We start from the raw sequence: 15,636 nt of genomic DNA, 5'->3' as shown, positions 1-15,636 counted from the left end.
CTCATGTCACATAATGACATAAGGCGGCTATTAGAAGCAGCTCTCATGTGTATAAGTTTTTGTTCAGAAGTTTATATTTCATTGCATAACATTTCTGAATTTCAGTATTGTTAAAACCCCAATAAGCTGTGTTTTCTCACTCTCTTCTCGCACCAACATCTTGTTGACTCACAGCAGGATCGTGCATTCTCTTGCCCTCTCACAGTGCTTTTAATGATTGTTTTTGTCAATAGGCTTGTTTTCTTCTTCTTTTTATTAATTCTGAATATGTTATGTCCTCAGTATTGTCTTATAAAATTGGTGTATTCAAGGGCATTGTAGTAAAGATTGAATTCCCTTTACTGTGACAAGATTTGCAGATATATATGCAACTTGTTATTGCGGTGTTATTTAATGTAATATAAGTGCACTGACTGAAGAATTTGCATCCATTTAAAACTCTGTATAACAAGTTAAATTAAAATTTTCTTTAAAATTACTTTTAAAGACATCTTTGAATCCAATTAGAGACCTATTTGGCATCCATTTTTTTGTCTCAATTTTTTGCATAAAATAACTCTCATCTTAGCATTTTCAGCTGTCTCTAATTTTATTTTTTGTGGTGGTGATTACAATATTTGAGCTTGATAGAAATTAAAAGACCCGATGATTATAATCCTGCCTCCCTACAATATTAAATGCTTGTGACCAAACCAGGAACCTGCATAAATGAGCCGACAGATGACTTCCTCTCCTTGCATGAGTGTTTGAACTATGTGTTTGAATTATGTAAGAACAGGAGGTAGATGCATAATCAAAACTCTGAAGGCATGCAATACATTTTATTCAAAAAGACTTTAATGCACATACACATGCATATAAGATAAGATAAGATAGAACTTTATTAATCCCTCGGGTGGGTTCCTCTGGGAAATTCGACTTCCAAAAAGCACAGCAACGACCGAAGTTACAGTTACAGAATTGTTATATATATATATATATATACACACACACACACACATATATAAATACAGAGACAAATATAAATAAAATATACGAAGGGGATAAATAGAATAAATAGGAATAAAAATAAAAATACAAGTGAATTGCACATTTCAAGTATTGAGTCTATTGCACTGTTGACTATTTACAAAAAGTATTGCACAAGGTATTGTACAGTGAGGTGAAGAGGCACTACAGCTTAGTTGTTCCCCCCTCCTTTGTCCTCCTGTTTCCCCTCCCTCTCCCCTCCAGAGAGGAGTTAAACAGTTTGATGGCGTGTGGGACAAAGGAGTTTTTAAGTCTGTTAGTTCTTGTCTTGGGGAGAAGCAACCTGTCACTGAACAGACTCTTCTGGTTGTTTATGGCCATGTGCAGAGGATGCCCAGCATTGTTCATAATGTCCATCAGTTTCTTTAATGTCCTTTTCTCTGCCACTGTCACCAGAGTGTCCAGCTTCATGCCGACCACAGAGCTAGCCCTCCTGATCAGTTTCTCCAGCCTGGATGAGTCCTTCTTTGCTGTGCTGCTCCCCCAGCACACCACAGCATAGAAAAGTACTCCAGCAACCACCGACTGGTAAAACATCCTCAGGAGCTTCCTGCAGATGTTAAAAGACCTCAGCCTCCTGAGGAAGTACAGTCGGCTTTGGGCTTTTTTATACAGGTGCTCTGTGTTGCATGACCAGTCCAGTTTATTGTCCACCCACAGCCCGAGGTACTAAAGGATATTTATGGACATGGAAAGCGTATTGGAAATGGTTTTGTAATTTATGGCACGTTATGACTGAAAAATATTAAATATATAACGTATTTCACATCAAAGCTTCTTCCAAGTAATCCCGCATGACATTCTACTTGGGACTGATAATAATACAAATATTATTATTACTAATCATTGACTTTCACCGTCACATTGCATGGAAAAAAATCTGTTTAAAAAAAATGACATGAACCATCATTACAATAGCTTAGAGAAATCTGCTCTGTGTTATATGCTATGCACAGGCCTTTGTTAATATTAAAAAGTACAACTAAACTGATCTCGTTCACTAACAGACTATGATTCTGCCTATTTGTTCTTCTCCTAAGACTGCATGATTTTGTTTACTTCGTGCAGAAGACAATGTTCTTTGGGTTTGAAAATCTTTGAAAACTTCATGCAATTTTGCACAGATAGCAGGTTGATTGTCTAGCAGACAGGTGTCGAACTCCAGGCCTCGCGGGCCAGTGTCCTGCAGGTTTTAGTTGTGTCCTTGATCCAACACAGCTGATTTAAATGGCTAAATTGCCTCCTCAAAGTCTCTTGCAGTTCTCCAGAAGCCTGGTAATGAACTAATCATTTCATTCAGGTGTGTTGACCCAGGGTAATACCTAAAACCTGCAGGACACCGGCCCTCAAGGCCTGGAGTTCGACACCCCTCATTGGAGTTATATATATATATATATATATATATATATATATACATATATATATATATATACATATATATGGTCATAATTTATGCTGAATTGTGCGTGGCTGCATCTTTTCTGAGTGGCATTTTATTTCTTTATTTTTTAATTTGTAACCGAGTCAACTAAGTCATGCTCCAGAAATAATCTTTTTTCCCCCTAATACTTTGATCCATCATGGGTTTATAAGCTCTGTAGTCTTATTTTGACTTCAAATAGAAAAGGGAAGGAAGTCAAGTTAGATGAGAGGAAAAGAAATCCATAGTGAAGCTTGATTCATGCTTCTCAACATTAAACCTAGCCCTCATCCTTTCTGCAACATTGTGTTTGTGAAGTAAGTACACCTATATGTCTTTTTTTTTGCTACCAATGCATTTGAAACTACATCTATTTGTTTCCACTTCGAAGAAAAACTGTATGCTTGTCTTCCTTTATAAGAAAGCATTGTTGCAGAATGATTTTCTGTCAATCAGTTTCTCAATTTTTTGACGAACTCTAATACCGTATATCTTATTCTAGTGTTTGACACAGTCTTCCAGGCTGGAACAATTAACCACAAAAAAAATAAATCTGAGAAGGCCATAGATTAACAACATTCTTGTTTCAGCAGGCACAGATTCAAAAATGAACACTTTTCCATGGATTGTCTACTCAACTAAATCAAACAAATCAATCAAACTTCAAATCCAAAACAAGCCACAGAGTTAAACTAAACACAGTCTTGTAAATACATATATACATGCATATATACAATATATGATTTTTCTTACTGGTTTGTGAATCATGTTCACAGTTTACAAGCTTATTTGCATTCCAAAGTTATCAGGGTTTTTTTTTTAGCATCTTTCTTTTTCTAGGATACTGACATCTGAGGCAGCAACATATGCAAGAGTTGACATGACTGACATCATCACATGCTGACAGAAACAGCATGTGATGATATGAAATCCTCACCTGACTTGTTGGTTTCTTCTTATCCCACCGTTCTAAAGAGATGCAGTGGAAGTTTTTATTCCTCCACCTTTGTACTTGAAATCCAGCTAACCTTTCCTCAAAATACTTTTAACTCTCTTCTAGAAAATGCATATTATAAAATCTATGAGCTCCTAAGTTTACATGCACCTACTTGGCAGTTCTTTTCAAGCAGTAAAAACCAAGATAAGAGCTAAGACCCAAGGAAAAGGACAGCATAATCCTATTTATTGATCTGCTTTAAAACAAAATTGAAGTAGCAGATCTCAAGATGACTGATCCATGTATGTGGCATGACTACAGAGTTTTAAGGCTTTGTTTTTATCTGTTGTCAGTGGAAGTTCAGTATTCTGATAAGTGTTTGATTTCTTTTGGATTCTTGAGGGTAAACTGGAGATTTTATTTGTATGTGTGTATGTGTGGAGTGAAACCCTGTAAATGTTGGTGTGGATGCTAATTTGCAAACTCAGCAGAAAGAAACAAAAGAGTGGGGTGGGAAAACAAAGGTGGAGATTGGCTTTAGGCAATGTTATAGTTTATATGGCCAGTGAAGTCCAGCTGCATTGCAGTGTGTCTGTGAGAGCTTGAGTGGAAGTGAACTATTTTAGCACCACACAGAGATGAAGCAAGCTTGCAAGAGAAACAAAACTATATTTGTCTGTGATTTTCTATCGCAGTTTTAACTCCAATATTAGAAACTGGCTAATTGCAGCTTATGTGCCTTCTCAGGTCCTTAACTTTTCATTGAGTTGGCTGCCTTTGTATTAAAATGATTTTAAAAAACTCAACTAAATTATATAAAACTATATTACATATAATCTGTTCATCCCACATGCTGACATGTTAACTCAACAGACTAGAAAAGCATCTATCCTTTTAGCACCACATCTCTGCTCAGCTCCTGCTTTCGCTTAAAAGGCCTATAACTGGTGTTTAGTCAGCAAATGCAAAAAAGGGTCAAAATATATTTAACTGTTGGTCGTTTCAAAGTTACTTAGTACCAGTGTGTAACATCTGGTGTCGATTCACAATAATCTGCACTTGGCAGGAGGCTGAAGTCCTAAAAAGAGATCGCTCGACCATGAGGATGCAGAAATCGTCAGACTGGACACTGCCTCATAACCTAAAGTCATGTGACAAAGAAGGTGCGTCCTCATGGATTTCTAAGGTTTTATGTATCAGGAAATAATAATAATAATAATAATAATAATAATAATAATAATAATAATAATAATAATAAATAAATATATTCCTCACCAGGATCTGAAATAAAAACAAAAATATAAGCAAACAAAATCCCAGATGAACAATGGCACATCACATAGTATTACTGTGATTAATTATTTGTTAATAAACAATAAACTACAAAATGCAGAAACAACGTGAAAAAACAAGCACATCCAGTGATTATTTAAGTTGTAGATCCACCTTAATGAGCAGTAACACACTACCCTACTCTTCTTTACACTGTTGCAGTTAATTAAGATTTACAGCTATTCGTTCATGCACAACTTTCTTAAAGTCCTGTCCCGGCATTTCAATCACGTTGAGGTCTGGACTTTGATCACTGTCCTGCTGCATGACCCAAATTTGACCAAGTTTTAGCTGTGAGATAGATGGCCTCACATTTGACTCTAGAATATTAACAGATGAGTTCATGGTCAACTCATTGACCGCAAGGTGTTTAGGTTCTATGGATGCCAAACAAGCCCAAGTCTCCCTCTACCACCATGGCTGACGTTTAGCAATAACTGCGCTAATATACTGAATTTGGTCAAAGTACATTGCTCCAAATATCTTTTAATTTGTTCAGATGCAACTTTGCCAAACTTTCCCGTCTGCCATGTTCTTTTTTACAAATGAGACACTTTCTCCTGGCAACACTTCCAAACAAGCCATACTTATTCAGCCTTTTTTATTCTACTGTCATGAATTTTAACATTTAACATGCTAACAGAGGCCTGTAGAGTCTGGTCACACTTACTGATGATCAGTTGATCAGGTGCATTTGATTAGCAAGACCTAGCTGCTTTTTTAAATTCCTATAGAAACAGTGAGAATGGATATAATCGTTCTCACACTGCTTCTTGATGTTGTTTTGTTATTTTAGTACATAGTGACACAGTATAGTTGTTTATCTCCAGTTATATTTACCCAACTTTAAGTCCTGCTAACAACGAGGTTATATTTTATCACATTATACATACTCTTGCATGTCTTTAATAAACTGATATTTTTCACTTTCCCTTTCCTTACAAACAATAGAAATCATATCTGAACAGACTGAACAGCCCTAGTGTACCGTAGTTGAAAAAAAAATGTGCAGTGGAGCTTTAAAAACAATGCCATCAAGGGCGTGTTTGGTATGTCATTCAAATTTCATTGCTGTTCAAGGCACATGTCAACACATCAAACATCTCAGATGAGGTTTGTGCTGTGTTCAGGTATGGTGCTGAATGCCTCTGTGACAAGCCCCCTGACAGCAGAGTGATTATTCCAATCACGCCCTGCCTGTAATCAATGACAGAAGGTCACACACACGCCTGAAACACACACATTCACAGACAGATTGATACACAACACGTCCAACCATACACATGCATCAAGAGTCGTGTAGTGCGTCACACCATCAGTCACACACATACATTCTGATGCAAAACAGATACAAAACAACACACAAAGACTCACACACACTGTTGGATCGATACATTAGGTCATAGCCTCAGAGATAAACCATATGGAACATCAATAGGCACATCAATCACACAATCAGAGAAAATGGCAGGGTCACTGAGGGTATGTGTGTGTATTTGAGAAAAAAAAATAGAGTTTTTCTCTTGTGTGTGTTGCACTGTATTGCATGTGAGTTCATTTTTAAATGTTATAAAATAAAACTCTGCACAACAGCTGAATCTACAGGCTAATCCCAATAAAACTGTGCCATTTAAGGTGTGTAATTGTGTGACTGCCCTTGATTGTCTTGAATGAGTTGCATCGGCATGTTGGCCCATATTTAAAACTTATGAATAGTTATCAGTTATTGACTATTTGTCTAAGTTGGGGTTTTTGCATACACCTGCAGCTGCTTTCTGATTGTGTGTTTATTTGTTCACAGGTCAGGTATTGGAACGTAATTATTATTTTGACCACTGAAGTAAAGGACCTGTCAAAGTATTTTAACTCTGCAGTTTTAATACAAAGTGGTAGGATATCTTTTGCGTGTGACTTCAGAGGTTACTGGTGGAATGCTGAGAAGCAAACAAATCTTTCAGATCCATAAATCGAGGTGTGAAGGTATCTTTGGCAGGTGCCAAGAATACATATTCCTTCTTGATCCATATTTATAGCTCATAGCCCCATGTCTTTGCATTTTGAAGTGTTCTGTGATGGAGAATGAGTCATAACCGAACTTTGAGAAAAGAAAAAAACAATCAACTTGAATAAACTTATCTTCAGATCACCTTTTAGTTTCCAGTGTAACTAATTAATTAGGGATGCACTGATTGCTATTTTCGTCACGGATTCCAGATGTTTTGTGACTTGACACCACCATTTTGTTCCAATTCTAACTTTCTTTCTAAGAACTAAAATTGGCAGCATATACAAAGAAAGATCAACTTTTCTTCAATGCAACTCCTGAAACAGAGTTTCAGGAGTTTTCTTTTTTAAAGAATTCTGAAACATCCACCTGACATATTTTACCTTTCTAAACAAAAGTAAGATCAACAGATGTATATAACAAAACAACTATGAGGTACTTACATAATTGTCCGGTATGTTTATAGCTTCACAGATAATAGGACTTTTTACTTGCCTTTATTAGCTTCTTCAAACTGGGCATGTTTAGCTGGGTGTTGGTAATTTAAGTTTCTTATTTCTTATTGTTGTTATGAATCTTTTTGTGATTGTTGCCCTACGGTTTATTTTGTGTCCTCCACACAAACAGTAAAGAACAGACTCATAGTGACAGCCACAAGCTAACTGGCTGTGATTCAGATAAAACTGAGGTTACTGTACTACTTGTAAATCTTAGAAATGTGGTATCTAACCAGATGCTTACTAGGGATGGCAATACCTTGGCCTCCAGTAACACTGTGAGGAATCTTGAAGTTGTTCTTGACCAGGATATGTAATTCAATGCGCATATTAAAAAAATACCTAGGACTGCTTTCTTCCAATATCTCCAAAATTAGAAACATCCTGTCTCAGAGTGACGCTGAAAAACCAGTTTGTGCATTTACTTGAACAGTCAGTGACTGGACTGACACGCAAACACATACCGTCATACATGTCACTACCTCAAGCACTTATCTGCACAATCTCATACACACACACACACACTGGTGTTGGTCTGTTGTTGCACTTAACCGGTTACGGCAGATGGCTGCTCCTCCCTGCCTGAGCCTGGTTCTGCTGGAGGTTTCTTCTTCTTAAAAGGGAGTTTGTCCTTGCCACTGTCACCAAAGTGCTTGCTCATGGGGGGCCATGTCATTGTTGGGGCTTTCTCTGTTTTCTTTGCATTATTGTAGAGTCTTCCACGATTCTGAATAGGTTTTTTTATTTTTATTTATCTATTTATTTTTGAGGTATGTACAGTGGCCTGGGAGGCCAAATGGTCTGTAACTTAAGAAGACACCGGCAATGAAAAAAACGCTGCAAAAGCACACAAAACACAACGGAAATAGGAAAAACGGAACCAGAAATAGGAAAAAACAGATTTCCAAAAGCACAAGGGAAGTATTTCCGGGGAGACAATAACCCAACGGACCAGTTGCAGGAACCAAAATATGCTAAGAATTGCGCTGGGAGACACTTAAAAGAAGTGGAGGATCTATCGGTTTGTGAGGAAAGAAAAGATGAGCGGTAAGTGTGTTAGCCTAACTATTAGCCTAAAACTCTGTCATCAGTATTATATGAATCATGATAAAACACGCCTAGCTGGGTTCCTGCAACTGGTCCGTCGGGTTATTGTCTCCCCAGAAACACTTCCGTTGTGTTTTTTCCTATTTCTGTTTTCTTTTTTCCTATTTCCATTCTGTTTTGTGTGCTTTTGCAGCATTTTTCTTATTGCTGGTGTTTTCTTAAGTTGCAGTCCGTTTGGCCTCTCAGGCCACCGTAGGTATTGCCTCTTATATGCCAATCCACTGAACATTTAAATGGTTTCCATTCCGTGGAAGAAGTACATAGAACCATGGTTCTATTTTCTTTGATTTTTATTTTAATAATGTTGTGTTGTGTTAAGCTCATGAGACAAAAAATAACGCACTATAAATTTAAACCCAGCGTACCCTAAGGAGATGGAAGGACAGCCGTCATGTATTCGGATGTCACAGTTCTCATCCTCACAGTAAGAGGTGTAGAATCTGTTGTTTCCCACATCTGTCACATAGTTTCACTTGCTTCATTTCTGTTTGTCCTCCCCACTTCCTCTTGATGACTCAATCACTTTCCCCCCTTTTTGCCTTGGTCTGTATCTCACAAACATCTGGGAAACACTCAAGCATATCACATACATCCTTGATGTGGCACGCACACGTTCTGCCCATTGATATCTCCTTTGAACAAACACACTCTTGCTCACACAGTGATCATCCATTTCCCACTGAGACCCTGCGGCCGAGCCACAGTGCATGTTGCCATGGTAACTAAGTACTCTTCAAATGATGAGTTGTCTGGTAATACCACTTCCTAGGGAAAATTCATTGAATGTTTGTATATATGTATGTACTCATGTCCTGATTATGAGCACAGGTGCATCAGGGATATGTTCGCACTTCCCCTACTCTGTGCTCCTCACAGAAATGATTGCCCCTCCTGTGGCCCCTCTGTCAAAGCACTCAAACTCACTGGTGACACCACACCGGCATCAATGCAAGCTGGGTCAGCCGGCTGTCATCGTCTATAGCAGACAAACAAATTGGAACTTAATGTGCAGAAAACTGAGAATCAGGTCCCACACTTTCATAGACTCTCGCCTACTCATGCCCTCCTGGATATTATAGACAGCTGGGTGGACTTGCTATTATAGAGACATCAGTCAAAGAGAAGGATCTGTTTTTCAACCCCAGGCTCTGACCTGAACAGAAGGACCCCATTCTGATCAGTAAAGCATCACATTATAATAAACTAATGTGTGCAGTAGTGAGCATTGGAGCTGTCTTCAGTGCTCAGAATACCCAACTTTAGATAACAGAAATATATAGCCCTATATTTCTCTGTCACTAACAAATACCTAACAAATCCACAGAAATGTTTTTGCATAAATCATCAAAACAATAACCAGTCTGTTTTTCACCTGTTATCTGCTAATCCTCAGAAATCTGTTTTATCTGTCATGCTGATAGGGTCAGTTGTTTCTCTCTATTAAAGACCTGCAGTGTCAGAAAGCTGCAGCAGATTTTCTCATGACTTTTCTCACCTAGCCAAAGACCTGGTTGAGACAGCATCCCTTGGGCAGAAACTACATGTTCTTAACCACTACCACAAAAAAATGTTTCCTAAAGAAAAGTTATCTACTCTTTAAAAGCTTCCTCCAGCTTCCTGCAGCCTATTTTCAGTTTTTATGTGGCAACCAATCTCCACTATTTCTTCATTGTCCATTTTCCATGTGTCATCTTGCATTCACAGTAATTAGACAAGAAATTTAAATGCAATTTTTTCTCTACTCTAGTTCCTTTCTCATCAACAGGGCATAAGGCACTTCTTTGAACATTTAGAAACACTCTGTAAATATCTTTACTTTTGGTCCATTTCCCACTGTAAATCATATCATGGACCACTTCACTGACTATTGATTCTCTTGTCTACAGTATCCATATAGCAAAGATAATACTACTGTGTTAACAGCGTCCCGATGATCTTAATCAAATGCACTTGATTAACTAATCAGCAGCAAGTGTATGCACCTCTATAAACGCAGAGATCTGTCAGCTGCTTTGGAGCATTCAGGTGTGTGTTAACACGATACCAAAAAGGAAAAGACATCAGCAGTGATCTTCTGGAAGCAATTGTTGCTGCCCGGACGATCTGATTTCCTCGTGTCAGCATTGTTCCCACATCATCATAATTAATGTTGTTCCAGGTTCAACATGGCAAGTGACCAATCACCTTCTTGTGACGTCATTCCTTTGCGACTTCGAAATACCCGCCTTCGAGTATTTCGAAGTACAAGTGAAGACGCGAGAAACCGCCGCCTGTCCGCCGAATTTGAAGTCAATTTAGGATACTTTCCTTTAATAAACGGTAAGCATTATACATATGTTCCTCACTTGGCTTGCTGTTTGTTTGCTAGTGATAGGCTACTTGACGACAGCATTAGCTAACCAGTGTTCTCTAGACCAGCGTTCCCCAACTTTTTGGGTGTGACTTATGGTTGTGTGCTGAATCTATGAATCAAACTATCACCTGGAAACATAATTAACTGGTCCATAGCTGTGAAACTGGACATGAGTTCTTGAATCTATGGAGATTAACAGTAATCCAGAAATTTACAAATTTGTCCTGGTACATCGCGTAAATGTTGTCCCAGGGACATCGCGTAAATGTTGTCCCCGGGACATCGCGTAAATGTTGTCCCCGGGACATCGCGTAAATGTTGTCCCCGGGACATCGCGTAAATGTTGTCCCCGGGACATCGCGTAAATGTTGTCCCCGGGACATCGCGTAAATGTTGTCCCCGGGACATCATGTTAAAGTTGCCAGAGACATACCATATGAAAGTTTAGCTTCTTTTAGCCCCTGTTTGTTATATATATATATATATATATATATATATATATATATATATCTTTTTTTTTAATATTATATTTAATATTTACATTGTATTGCAAAAAAAACCAAAACAAGTTAAAATGAATTAATGAATATTGACTAATTAAACCTTCGTTATTTTTCCACCAGAAATGGACGATATAATTAGAAGAAGTGTTCTGAATGACGAAAAAAAAAGAACTGGAAAAGACACACAACTTTGTGTGCATGTGTCACAATGCCAGGAGGACCCATTCAGTGTTGTGTTAGAAAAATTGAACTCATTAACCCTTCATGGACATTATAAATGTTTAAATGTTGCCTCAGGTAAAGACAGGAAAAGAGACTATTACAAATTCAACTGCATCAGAGCTGGGGAAAAAAGTCGAAACAGCTACAGAGCAGTGGGCTGTAAGGCCTATGTTTCATTTAAAGTACTCAAATGTTGGAAAGACCACACAGTCATCGTGCAGCGTACATATGATAAGCATGATGGGCATGATCCTTCGGACCCAAAAGACGCACATTTCAACAATATTTCCAGTGATTTGAGGAGGAAGATTGAGGAACTGCTTTCCCTTGGAACTAAGCCAGCCATCATACTAACCGAATGTCGTAAATGGGCCAAAGAACATGGACACAGAGATCTTCACAACAGAGAGCATTTTGTCACACCACGTGACATTGACAGTGTTAGAACCTGCATGATGAGGAAGAAGCACTTTAACTGTGGAGACAGTCAAAGTGTACATACCTTACTTAATGGAAAACATCAAGAACATGTTTTCTTCTATCAACCATACACATCTGACCAAGAACTAATGATTGTTTTGCAGACACCTGTAATGAAATCAAACATGGAGAACTATGCAAAACAGTTAGTATTTGTTGACACCACGCACTGCGTTAACCAGTATTCATTTCCCTTATTCACACTTGTTGTAAGAGATGATCATGGGCATGGAGTCCCTGTGGCCTATGCTATTGTCAGCAACGAAAGTCAGAAAACCCTGGAAACTGTTCTTGGAATAGTTTGTGAGCATTTCCCAACTTCCCTGAGGTTAAAAATACATTGACAGCTATTAATTTTGAAATAATTCCTTTTCAAAAAAGTTATAACATGCCAGAATCTAATGCTATAGCTGCAGCATGGGCTGCAAAAAATTTCCTTTCCAGTTGTTAAAGTTATTCCTATAGGCTGTATGCAGTATTTTATATATCTACTTGTGAGTTGAAATGTTTAATTTGGCATTGAAGTGGTGCTTTGAGATAGCAAAAACATTTTCATACTGTTTAATCTCATTTAGTGTTTTCTTTTTTTCTGTAGAGCATTTATGGTTGACAAAGACTTTGCGGAAATAAATGCTTTGCAGAAGGTTTTTCCAGAGTCAGCTATCCTTCTATGCTGGTACCATGTCTTGCAGGTAAACCACATTGTTTTCTTTTCACGTTGTCTAAGATGCACCTGAAACACATTTTTACAACAGGGTCCTGTTGTTATGATTTGCCTCATTGTGATATTCACCTACTCAGGTTAATGAATATAAAGGGATAAAATGTTGAGTGACTTTGTCCATTCATTTAAGACCACAGTGCACTCATCTTCTGGTGGCTGCTTCCCAAAGCTCTTTTTGACATTTAAAAATATGTTTGCCTGGTTGATTTCTGTAATGCACAGGTCCTCTTGTCCAGTGAGTGACAAAGTTATTTTTGGACGTCAGCTTTCTTTTATGCTTTTTGTACAGCTGCTCCTCTGTCTCTCTCTCCAGATTAACTTTTTTTCTCTTACATTCACAGGCTGTTAATCGATGGCTTTCAAAATCAGAGTCCGGGGTCCATGGGCTTTCTAACACCCAAAAGAGAAATGAAATCATTTCTTTCTTTTGTAAGCTGAAAGCTTGCACATCTGTAAGTGTAATTTGTCTATTTCACATTTTGATTTCTTGATTACACTATGAGCATAATAACTTTCAGTTGCTAAAAGAAGTTACAGAGATATACAAAATAGATTTTTGAAACAATTTCTAAAACTGGCTTCTTATCTTGCTTATCAAAACAAGTACTTAAGCTGTGCAGACCATCATTGTGTCACCCACTGTGCAGTAGAACTTGTGAGTGGGATTCTTTCACAGACAGATGCTGAAACCAAATATGCTTATAGGTTTAGTGTTCCTTCTTAGCCATTGTAAGGGAAGAAATAATTGCTTCTTAATACAAAAACACGACATATTATTAATAACTTAAAATTCTTAATGTTATTCAATAAAAGGAAAAGGGCTTCAATACATAATATTAAAGATTTCAATAGGTCTGTTAAATGGATTGAAATATATTCTGTTGCATCCAATTCTCTTAGGAGGACGACTTTAAAGCCACATCAGCAGAGTTCTGCCAGACATTTAAGCAATACCCTTTGGTGTGCCAGTATTTTCAGAAGCACTGGGAAGGCATTGGCCACATGTGGTGTGACTACGGCCGTCGCTTCAGTCACGCTCGTTCTGAAACAAACAATGTGATTGAAAGGTATGATTTATTATTTTGACCTCATTCGATTGTATTGCTGAAAAAAAGATATTATGCTTTAGTCCAAGAGGCTAAACTGAGTAGGTTCTTCATGTCATTGCCAGAACAGGTTTTAGGCAAATCCTTTAAATTCTAGCAGCGTTTTTTATGTTATCACAACAAAAAACAGAGTAGGTGGATTTGCCTAAATCAGCTAAACCGGCACAGAGCATTCCTTTATAAAAGACGTGTGCAATAGGTATTCCAATTTTTTTTAAAAATAATACAGTCTTGATTAAAACTTTAAATTCCTTCAATTACAGTTACTAATCATTTCAAATAACTTTTGTTCAGATTTTTCCACCGCCTGAAATACCAGTTTTTATCTGGCTACACGAATAGGCGTCTGGATGATCTGATTGAAGTGCTCCTAGGGAAGGCCGACGACTACTTCTCAGTCATAAAAACCCTGCAAGATGTGGGCCGCATGAAAAACAGGTTTGCTGACACCTTGTCTCAAGTTTCAGACTCTGCTTCAAGACTGATGGAAAGTGGTTGGGCTCTTAAAATTACAGTCAAGAACAGCCATGGAGTTAATGCATATCAAGTCCCATCTGAGTCAAGAGAAGACATAGTGTATGATGTCTGCCCTGTTGAGTCCTACTGCAACTGTACATATGGCTTACGAGGACTTCTTTGCAAGCATCTAGTGTTACTTGCAAAATTAGCAGAGGTTGACAATGACATCTATCCAAACATGGAAACAGACATTTCTACCTTGGCAAGAATTGCAGTGAAAGAAAGGCATTACTTTGTACACTGTGAGGACTTGAAAGTGATAAAAATGCCAAGTTTGTTTGGAAATCTGTGTTTTTTTTTGCATCGGCTGAAACACTTCAGTGCACTTGTTGTACGTTCTCTCACTATAACACATGTGCTTGCCTGAAGGTGGCTTGTAGCCATTTTAAACAAATGAAAAACTCTCTGAAAAGTCCTCTATCAACTTTGAATGACACTCCTGTAGTTGAAAGCACAGACAAAAAATGCACAGAAGATGCGGTTGGAAAACTAAATGCTGTTTTAGACACAGTTAAACAGTGGGCATTCATTCCAGAGGGCATTACTGCAATGATAGATGAACTGCATACAAATGTCTTAAAAACAAAACAAGTAGGCAAAAGTATATGCCAGTACGAAATAAAGACGACAGATAATGCACGCAAAATTAGGCCATTGTATTCTAGCAAGAAACGTTCGGCCAGCATCGACATTCCAGCAGTCTGTGAAAATGAATGTGAACAGTCGATAACCACTGAAAGAGAGACATCCTCTGGAGAAAATGAAAACCTTTTGGAATACAAAAAAGAGAAGAGTTAAAGCTAAGTATATGCACAAGTAGACTTTTGTGTGACATTTCAAAGGGACTGCATCCATTACTTCTGTTTATTGAAACCTAAAGCTGAATAGCTGTCTTAACTTTCTGCCAAGGAACAGATGAAAAGAAATTGTTTGCTCTCTCAAGCAGTTGTTATTTATGTGTGTTATTCATTACTTTGGCTTGGTTGCTGTTTTTGATACAAATTCATCTGTGCCCATTGTAATATTTTCATATGTTACTATTTTTATATTGCTATGCATTATAAATAAAGGATTACTTATTACTATTAAAGGTCTGCATTTGTAATTGTTGGTATTATTTATAAAATATGCGCTCTTAAGTTTTTTGCTCCATAAAACGATACCTGTCACTTTTTGGACATAGAGTATCAGCTGTTGAGAACCCCCGGCTCATACAAAATAGAAGTAAAAGGTTTCAACATCCAGCCTTTTTATGATTAAATACAAAGTGTAATAACAGAGTTATTGGGGTGTGATTTTGTTAATAGTTAGTCTTAAGTATAAGTTTAATAGTAATGAGTAAGAAAATATACACTGAAAAAAATATGTTGTTGGATTTACTTAATTCAATGGTGGACATTTG

At 37.6% G+C, this 15,636-nt stretch overlaps 2 protein-coding genes across 3 annotated transcripts in view; one reads left to right on the top strand and one right to left on the bottom strand.

Annotated features, from left to right (window-relative positions):
• LOC146643760 (uncharacterized) overlaps nt 1-15,636 on the bottom strand; it is a 403,826-nt gene that overhangs the window by 18,729 nt on the left and 369,461 nt on the right. The window lies entirely within an intron of this gene.
• Nucleotides 10,549-15,324, top strand: LOC146643765 (uncharacterized). Of its 2 annotated transcripts, XM_085395957.1 has the most exons (6): nt 10,555-10,646; nt 11,304-12,213; nt 12,481-12,577; nt 12,951-13,061; nt 13,510-13,676; nt 14,010-15,324. In XM_085395957.1, exons 2-6 carry the CDS (start codon nt 11,306-11,308, stop codon nt 14,599-14,601), a joined length of 1,875 nt encoding a protein of 624 aa, XP_085252083.1. In that variant the 5' UTR covers nt 10,555-10,646; nt 11,304-11,305; the 3' UTR covers nt 14,602-15,324. The 2 variants fall into 2 exon arrangements, with proteins under 2 accessions (XP_085252085.1, XP_085252083.1); XM_085395959.1 differs by lacking the exon at nt 11,304-12,213 and having other exon boundaries at nt 10,549-10,646.

The sequence above is a fragment of the Rhamphochromis longiceps genome, linkage group LG22, assembly GCF_057381845.1.
Source record: "Rhamphochromis longiceps isolate RC_006_pf linkage group LG22, R_longiceps_female_GT1.1, whole genome shotgun sequence".
Taxonomy (NCBI): Eukaryota; Metazoa; Chordata; class Actinopteri; order Cichliformes; family Cichlidae; genus Rhamphochromis; species Rhamphochromis longiceps.
Note: the sequence above shows the minus strand (reverse complement) of the source record. Positions and strands in the feature narration are given on the sequence as shown.